At 52.1% G+C, this 9,560-nt stretch overlaps 1 protein-coding gene across 3 annotated transcripts in view; it reads left to right on the forward strand.

Moving 5' to 3' along the window:
• Positions 1-9,560, forward strand: part of ACOX3 (acyl-CoA oxidase 3, pristanoyl) — a 51,338-nt gene that overhangs the window by 25,906 nt on the left and 15,872 nt on the right. For all 3 annotated transcript variants that reach the window (XM_006152948.3, XM_027773601.1, XM_027773602.1), the window contains exons 11-13: positions 883-1,003; positions 3,558-3,680; positions 4,595-4,708. In XM_006152948.3, the coding sequence (XP_006153010.1) occupies positions 883-1,003; positions 3,558-3,680; positions 4,595-4,708 (358 nt within the window). The remainder of the gene's footprint in view (positions 1-882; positions 1,004-3,557; positions 3,681-4,594; positions 4,709-9,560) is intronic.

Raw genomic sequence — 9,560 nt, forward strand, 5'->3', positions numbered from 1 at the left:
TTTCCCTTTGCTGTTTTTGTTAGATATCAAGTAGAAGTGAGAATGTGTATAAAACATGTGCAAGGGGCCAGCAGGTAGCGTGGTGAAGGCGGCTAGATCCCACGTGGCTGTGTCTGTGGCTCAATCTTAAATGTGGCAGCTGGAAAGTCATGCTGGGCTCATGTGCATGTGTGCCCCAAATCCTAAGAGGAGAATAGAGGAGGAGGGATTGCGGCGTGGCTGTGGCCCCTCAGTGGGGACTTTCTCTCTGGGTCTCTCCGGTGAGCATGCACACTATGCACCCTATGGCAAAACCTTAAAAAAGCAAAAACAAAAACAAAACAAAATCCAACAGCGAACACATACAGGACACAAGGAGCACCCATGCAGAGCAGATGGTTGGTCGCCGTCACCTTTGCAGCCCCCGCGAACTGCCTGGTCTCAACCATTCCTCCCTCTTGGGAGGGAAGCATTTCTCCAATATCGTGCTTGAGTCCCTGGCTGCCTTTGTAGTTTCCTCACAGAAGATTGTGACCTTCGGCGGCCCACTGTTCACCTTTACCCTCGTGGACCTTCTGTACGCTGAGTCCTAGTGTGCATCCGTCCAGAAGTTGCTTTTGTGGACCACCGTGTGTGTCCCTGAGACTTATTTCCAGGGTGGAGCTATGGGTCATTCATTTTCATGGCTGTGAAATTATAGGAGTGTACCACAATGTATCCATTCTTGGGGGAATCCTCCCCCCTTTTAATTAAAATTGGATTTCCTTTTTCTGTACTTAGTGGGATGTCTTGGATTAGACTGGAGAGGACCTAGTCCTCTGATGCTAGTGCTGAAATTGGCCCCAGACTTTTGGTGTTGGAAGTCTCTCTTCACTTGTCCTTATTGAATTTCCTCACCCAAAGGCAGAGCTCGGCCGTGAGATCCACGCGTTGGCTTCAGCTGGCAAGCCTCTGGCCTCGTGGACTGCCCAGCAAGGAATTCAGGAATGTCGGGAGGCATGCGGAGGACACGGATATCTGGCCAGTAGGTTTTGGAAAACTGTTGGTGATTTCCTGACCTTAGCCCTCCCATTTGACTCTAGATCAGGGGTCAGCAAACTACTACCTATGGGCCAAATCCAGCCTACCGGTGTTTGTATAAATAAAGTTTTATTGGAACACAGTCACACTCATTCTCCATTCATTTAACATTTCCAGTGGCTATTCTCCCACTATAATGACATACTTGAGTAGCCAGGACAGAGACTATACTGTTTGCAAAGCCTAAAATACTTGGTGTCTGGCCCATTACAGAACAGGTTTGCCAACCCCTGCCCTAGACAGATCCTTCTGCTTTCTGATGCCTGACGTTTCTTCAGGAATAATGGTGAAGTATGGAGAAACTGAGTGAATGAGCTCATTAGAATTCAAAGCGGAAGGTAGCTTATCTGTTTGACTTGTAACTTGTTGTCTAATGACTTAGTAGTGAACTAGAACCAGATTTTATTCTATTCTACTCTATTTTTTTTTCTACTAGAAAATTCCTAAACTTAAGGAAAAGGAAGCGTTTTATTGGCATTGGCTATTGTTTAAACAACTGGTATTTGGTTAAGAGAGAGGGCAACCCGTTAGCTTGGCTGATCGCAGCTCTCACCAGCATTGGAACCAGGGTTGAGTGACTTACCCTCATTGTGCCTCAGTTTCCTTATCGCTCATATGGGGATAACAGTATAATCACAACATAGGATCCTGCAAGGACTAAGTGAATGAATACAAGGGGTCTTCAAAAAGTTTATGGAAAATGTGCGTTATGAAGAAACTATGCATACATTCTAAATTATTTTGCACTGAAGTAAACTTACCCTTTAGTCCCACGTCCACAAACGTCGTGAAGCGTTCTGCTGTAGATGAGATCTGGTATGCGGCCTGTGTCCCATACCTTTACCAGTCGCTGTCGTTATTAGAATTAGGATTATCATTGTTATTTGCCGCTTCCCTGCTAAACTTCCCATGAGCTGACCTTAGATAACCGGTAAAAACCGACTGCTCAGAGGAGACCACATGCAGTGACGGAACGGGCAAGGACTTGGCTGACCTTTGGCAGCACGTGGGGGAGTCTATGAGTGTCTTGCTGATCTGTGACGGTCGCCTGCTTTTAGCCACCAGCCCAGTTGTGGCCCGAGGGCGTGCCAGCTCCAGCCCTTCAGCCCCCTCCATGTGCTCGCTGTGTTACTCACTGACGTGTGGGTAACCGTGGTATACATAAGTTACTCATTTACATGTTTTGTCCTCTGCACAGCGCACTTAGTAGTTTTATTTGTTGTTATAGAGACGCTATAAATAGTTTAGTTTGTTCCAGTTTTGCGTAGAATAAGGAAATTGAATCTTTCAGTTCCACAACCAGTAAAAATGACTAGATCAGGATTCACGAGCTACACAAATGCTAGCTGAGTAAGGCCAGAGTCAGCAGGGCTAAATGTGAAGGCCTTTGTCTAGATTGAAAATATTAATGGCAAGTTCTCCTTCGAAGACCTCTCCCAGCTCTTCATGCCGGTGGCTTAACTGTGGCACGGGAGAACGTGATTGGCAGCAGGCCCGGGAAAGCAGTCACGGCCCTAGGTGGTCACAAGCTGACTGGCAGTGTGGCCGCAGGAGAGCAGCCTACCCTTTGGGGCTCCATGCGTAGCAGGACGTGAGCCCGAGGAGTTAGAGTGTTCCCCTTTTTCCTGCTGGACTCCTCTCATCCCGGCCTCACATGTAGAGGGCATTTTCCATCAGCGGAGACAGTGATTGCCTGATAGAACCCATGATGGAACTGGTTATTTAGCTGGTAGGAGAGACAAAAGAAAAGTGAGAATTGTCTCAGGTATTTGAAATGTTTTGTATAAAAAGAAGGGTTCGTTCAGCTAGAGGAGGAAGGAGGGCAGCCCCTGGGGAGTAAGCTACCCTGAAAATATTCCAGTCTCTGAATGTTCCTGTCCCAGAGGGTAGAGGCTCTGCCAGTGACCTTGCAAGGCTTGATAATAACGAGGGGCAGATGGCAGCGAATGTTTCCTGAGTCCTCAGACTAGCAGGGGGCATGGTGGTTAAGGCAGCTGGATCTCACATGGCCAGCTCCGCAGTTCGAGTCTCAAACTTGCTGGCTTGAAGGTCACTCCAGGTGCGTGTGCACGCGTGCCCAAAATCCCAAGAGGAGAATGGAGGAGAAGGATTGCTGCATGGCCATCCCCCCAAAGGGTGATTTCTCACTTTCTCTTTGTCTCTTTCTGGTGAGTGCACACACCCTATAGCAAAAAGCAAAAACTCAATCGATCAAACATGTGTATGTGTTCCTGAGTCCTCACTGCATTTCATAGCGAGTTGCCTATTACCTTCCCAGCAACCTCCTGAGGTGGTCACTGTGGGGTTCTCCTGTTAAGGATGGAGAGGCGGCTGTGAGTTAGAACACACAGCTCGTTAAGAGGCGGGTCAAGACTTGAAGCAGAGTCGTCAGTCTGCCTCTCTGGTCAAGCCCTGCCGAGGACCTGAGAAGCTCTCATATGGAGACGGGGTTTTCTCACGTGTGCGTCTGCAAGGGTGATCGTGTGACTTTGTTGCAGTGAACCGGATTGGTGAGCTCAGGAATGACAACGACCCCAACTGCACATACGAAGGTGACAACAATGTCCTGCTGCAGCAGACGAGCAACTACTTGCTTGGCCTTCTGACGTGCCGGCTCCAAGGTAAGGCTCCTGGCTGCGTGCTTGGTGGCGGCCCCTCAATCTCAGGCAGAGCGGCGGGTTCCCTGCCCCACCTTTGAGTTAGCTCTTCTATTCAAGAGGAGAATGGAGGAGAAGGATTGCTGCATGGCCATCCCCCCAAAGGGTGATTTCTCACTTTCTCTTTGTCTCTTTCTGGTGAGTGCACACACCCTATAGCAAAAAGCAAAAACTCAATCGATCAAACATGTGTATGTGTTCCTGAGTCCTCACTGCATTTCATAGCGAGTTGCCTATTACCTTCCCAGCAACCTCCTGAGGTGGTCACTGTGGGGTTCTCCTGTTAAGGATGGAGAGGCGGCTGTGAGTTAGAACACACAGCTCGTTAAGAGGCGGGTCAAGACTTGAAGCAGAGTCGTCAGTCTGCCTCTCTGGTCAAGCCCTGCCGAGGACCTGAGAAGCTCTCATATGGAGACGGGGTTTTCTCACGTGTGCGTCTGCAAGGGTGATCGTGTGACTTTGTTGCAGTGAACCGGATTGGTGAGCTCAGGAATGACAACGACCCCAACTGCACATACGAAGGTGACAACAATGTCCTGCTGCAGCAGACGAGCAACTACTTGCTTGGCCTTCTGACGTGCCGGCTCCAAGGTAAGGCTCCTGGCTGCGTGCTTGGTGGCGGCCCCTCAATCTCAGGCAGAGCGGCGGGTTCCCTGCCCCACCTTTGAGTTAGCTCTTCTATTAACACGTGCGCCATGTTTTCAGGAAGGACAAAATGGCACCAGGTAGGGACTGGCCAGCTTCCGAGGTGATGGGCTGAGCAAGGTGGGGAGTGGGTCACTCAGAGGTGGTGCGCAGCTGTGGCTGGCAGTGCCCTCCAGGACACTGTGGTTTGGGGTTCTCCTGCTTTTCACCCCTGCACTGGATGTGTGTCCTAGATGGCGCTCCCTTCCAAAGCCCTCTGAAGACGGTGAACTTTCTAGAAGCCTACCCTGACATCCTCGGCCAGAGGTTCACAGGCCACAGCGTTGCCGACTGCTTGGACTCTGCAGGTAAGTGTGCCCTCTGCTTGGTCAGTGGGCAGAGGGCCTCCCTGGCCTTCTCGCTTGCCCGTCACTACCTGCTGGGGCGACCATGGGAGGACCCCCTCATGCAGTTTGTCCAGGGCGTGTCCATTCATTAACTCATTCTTCCAGCCTCTCTGTACTTGATCTTGAGTTTGGGTGCTAACTCCAAAGATGAGATGAAGAGTACCCACTCCCTACCCTAGATCTGCCCAGGCAAGATAGGACAAAGTGTGTGAGACCCCCGCCATCTGGTCTGCTCTCTGCCCACTGTGCAGCCTCCTGGGGCCTGGCTCTCACCATGGAGACTCACTGCCATCTGCCTATGGGCCTCACTAGTGAATGTCTCCAGGCCTCCCACATGCTTGCTGTGGATGCCGGTGACATCCTCCCCTCTCATCTCCACCCACCAGTCCCCTCCCTGGGTCTCCTCCAGTGTCAGACCCTGGCCGCCTGCCCTCCTGCCCTCCATGCCCCATGTGCCTTTTCCTCCGGCTCCTGAAGCACAGGCTCCATCCACCTGATTGTCTGCTTGCTCATCTCCTGTGGGTGCGGTGGTCTGTTTGGGGCCTGCCTCCCGGGACTCAGCACAGAGCCAGCCTGGAGGGGCCTTCTGCAGCCAGGTCAGGTGAGCTGCTGCAGGCTCCACCCCACCCCCACGAGCTCTGTCCTCGGGGATGGGCTGATCTGCTGAGCCTGGGGCAGGCAGCGCCAGGTGCTGGGGTTGCCCCTGGCATCCTTGCCCTCACTGCTGGTGCTCCCTTGGTCCACTCGTGCAGACTCCGGGAGGTCCAGGGCTAAAGCAGGGCCAGGATTTAGACCTGTTGGCCTTTAGTCAGGGTCTTCCATTACAGCTCACTGCATCTCCCCAATGAGAGACCAGGTGAGATGGGACAGCAAGAACAGGGCGAGAACTGCCCCGCCGCCGAGGTAACGGCTTCTGAAGGCAGTGCCTTTCTCGCAGTGGTCCTACTTTCTCCCCCTCTCATCAGGTCCCATATCAAAACAGTGGCTTCGAGCCATAGCAGAAACGTGGCTTTTCATTTTCATAATATCATTGTCACCTTAGTCATCAGGACGTGGTGAGCATTCCTCACTTGGCCATCCAAACACCTGTCTTCAGGGGCTGTGAGACTTACTTTCTGCTTCTGTGCAAGACCCCATTTGGAGATGGGTCCCAGTGCCTGTCGTGGGCCAGGCAGAAACCGAGGCATACGAGATGGAAAACCAGCCACCTTCCGTGGGAGTGAGAAGTCAGCTTCCCGCTGGCCGCCGAGGTTTCATCCTGGCCCCTCCACCCACCAGCTGTGGGACACAGGCAAAGCCCCCACTCCTCCTCCTTTCATTTTCTTGTCTGGGGCAGGGGACAGTAATGGGAACTGCCTCGTGAGGTTTCTGTGCAGATGAATGAATTACATGTATGAGCGCTCAGTGTGGATCTTGACACGAGTAGGTGCTCAGTGAGTGCACACGACCACGTAAACACACGACATGCTGCCCAGTGAGTGCACACGACCACGTAAACACACGACACGCTGCCCGGTGAGTACACACGACCATGTAAACACATGCCATGCTGCCCAGTGAGGACACACTTTCACATAAACACACTGCCATGCTGCCCAGTGAGTACACACGACCACGTAAACACACGACACGCTGCCCGGTGAGTACACACGACCATGTAAACACACGCCATGCTGCCCAGTGAGTGCACACTTTCACATAAACACACTGCCACGCTGCCCAGTAAGTACACACGACCACGTAAACACACGCCATGCTGCCCAGTGAGTACACACGACCACGTAAACACATGACACACTGCCCGGTGAGGACACACTGAATGGCAGGAGCAGATGCCGTCTCTGCACCCTCCTCAGGAAGAATGCCCGGGTTGCATCATCTGTTTTTTCTGTGAATGCCCTAATTTTTGCAAGGTCCAATGTAGTAAAAAAAGCATTTTCTGGAGGAAGAAAAATGCAAGTGAAATTTATTGGGTGAAAGTGGTCTGGCATGGAGTACTGACATTATTCTTCATGCACAGACAGAGCTCGCAGGATGGAGCCAGCCCTGCCGTCTCGAGGGTGTTGGATCATCAAATCTCAGATCTCGGGGCTGACTGCACGGCCTTTGTGTCATCTAATCTTTGGGGAAAATGACATAATGACTTATGCCCTTCACGTCCTGCAGGACTGGAAAGACATGAGCCTTTTCCAGGGTTGTACTTGCCAGTTTAGAAGGTTGGGAGATTTATCAGACCTGTGGTCCTGACCCTGCAGGGGTTGCTTATTCGGATAGGGGAGGGAAACTGTTGCTTTCTGTGTAGTTCGTCTGATTCGTACACAAACTTGTTCACAGATGGCCCTATGCTTTGGAGGGTCTGCACGGCCACTTTCAGTGCAAGGCCAATTTCTTTTTCTCTAGTTGGCTCATTTGCATCAATATTAAGTAACTGGGGGCCAGCAGATAGCGTAGCAGTTATGTTGTTAGGCTCCCACATGGCCAATCATGGTTCAAGTACTGGACCTACTGGCTGAAAATCATGCTAGGCACATGTGCGTGCGTGCGCAAGATCCCAGGAGGAGAATGGAGGAGAAGGGATTGCAGCATGGCCATCCCTCCCGGGAGGTAATTTCTTACTTTTTCCCTCGTGGTCTCTGTCTGTCTCTCTCTGGTGAGTGCATTTGCCATAAGGCAAAAGCCTCTTAGAAATATTAAGTAATTGTAGTGTTTACTGTTGACAGATGTGTGTATGTATGGGGTAGTGAGGTCACGTGATACAGATCATGAAGCAAGTCACAGGAGGAGCAGTGGGGTCATCCGGAGTGGGCAGTGGATGCCGCTGGCAGAGCAGTGGGGTCACCCGGAGTGGGCAGTGGATGCCGCTGGCAGAGCAGTGGGATCACCCGGAGTGGGCAGTGGATGCCGCTGGCAGAGCAGTGGGATCACCCGGAGTGGGCAGTGGATGCCGCTGGCAGAGCAGTGGGGTAACCCGGAGTGGGCAGTGGACGCCGCTGGCAGAGCAGTGGGGTCACCCAGCATAGACTTTCCAGAGGATGGGAGCTCAGGCTCCAGGGTCAGCATTTCCTCCAAGTGGGATGATCTTGGCCTAGGCTTTCATCTCTCAGTTTCCCTTTTGCAAAAAGCAGGAAGGGAATGTTGTCACTCCTGGTCTGTGCTGTGCTTCATCTGGTGAGGTAGCTGCTGTGTGGTGGAGACACTGCTCCGAACACTCCCTTGGGCATGGCAGGTGCAGGGGAGGTCTGTCTTAGTGGGCGAAGGAACATTTTCCTGAAGCTGGCATGCAGGGGGTACCTGTTATATGTCTGGGGAACAGCCAGCCATTCCAGAGTGCTGGGTGATAAGAGGTGGGCACAGTGGGAGGATCTGGGGCCTATGTGCTGTGAAGGATTTGGGCTGTCACCCATGCCTTGCTATGCAGTCTGTGCCTTGGTCAGGGCCCACTTGGGGAGGGCCCTGGTGCCAACACAGGGGGAGCCTGGACTCAGGTCAGTGAGAATGCTGAGTCTCAGGCAGAGTCGGTGTGGAGGCAAGTCCGTGGTAGGGTAGGGGGATTGTTGACCAGGCCTTGGGTGTCCATCAGATGGGAGGGCAGTGAAAGTGAGGCCCCCACCAGCTTCCCACCTGGGAACTGGTGAGAGTTCAAGTTTGAACACATCTAGTTGTACTGTCCAGAAGCCTCTGGAAGAAGAGGTCTAAGCAGGAGTGGCAGCCCTGGGAGTGATGGAAGGCTGGAGCAAGTGGGTTGGCAAGGAAGGCCTGGCAGAGAGCAGCCATGGGTTAGAGGTCAGACATAGGGGAGTCGCAGGCCAGGGGCGGGACAGTCAAGGGGGTCAGAGAGCCAGCTGGAGTCCTGAGTAGGCCCTCGGGTATGGGACATTCAAGGGCTGTTTGTGACGCAGGATTCCGGGAAAGTTTTGAGGACAAGGTTGTTGAAACAGCATGTGTTTGTTCCTGGGCCCTTAGCAACCTCGTTCCAAACATGAGCAGCGACTGCTGAATGGTGCTACGTTTCTTCCCAATCAGTTTCATTGATGACTCTTCACTTCAAGTCAACTGGGCAAGGTGTACACGTGGCACCCACCATTTATCGCTGCTCAAGTGTGCTGTCATAGGCTCACTGGGGACTCTTCTCCCTTCCATGTGAACGTCTCAAAAAGCTGTGATGTATTTTTTCCCGAACAATTAAGCTATAGGGCCAGCTGGTGGCATAGTGGCTAAGGCAGCTGGATCCCATGTGACTGACTGCTCAGTTCCAGTCCCAGGCACAGGACTGGTCTGAAAATGCACTAGGCATGTGCATGCATGCCCAAAACTCCAAGAGGAGAATGGAGAGGGGATTCTCCCTTTCCCTCTCTTCTCTGGCAAGCTCATGTGCCCTAAAGTCAATTCAAACCAAAAAAAAAAAAGAAAAAAAAAGCTAAAAGTGGAGTTTCTAAAGAAAAATGTCAGGCATTACAGCTTACTTACCAGTCTTGTTTGTCATCTGAAGCACAAAGCAGAATCTGGATGGGTCTTTGCCATAAGCATTGTGGGCTAAATCCAGTTGCAGAAGTAACTTGGAACTTTGGGGTAACTTCACAGTGGAGTGTCTACCAGAGACGAGCCCCCCCAGGGACGTGTGTGAAGATGGCCCCAGGCCAGGCTGGGAGGGCAGTTGTCATGGCCAGCGTGAGTGTGTGGTTGACAGCAGGGGCCCTGGATTGGACCAGAAGCATCAGAGGCATATGCAGTTTCTGGCCCGAGCGGTTTCCTGGGGTTTTGTTGCTGTGTAAACCAATCGTGGAGAATGTGGCTCTCTGCAGGGCCCCTCTTT

Source organism: Tupaia chinensis, unplaced genomic scaffold (assembly GCF_000334495.1).
Source record: "Tupaia chinensis unplaced genomic scaffold, TupChi_1.0 Scaffold000360_1, whole genome shotgun sequence".
Lineage (NCBI taxonomy): Eukaryota > Metazoa > Chordata > Mammalia > Scandentia > Tupaiidae > Tupaia > Tupaia belangeri.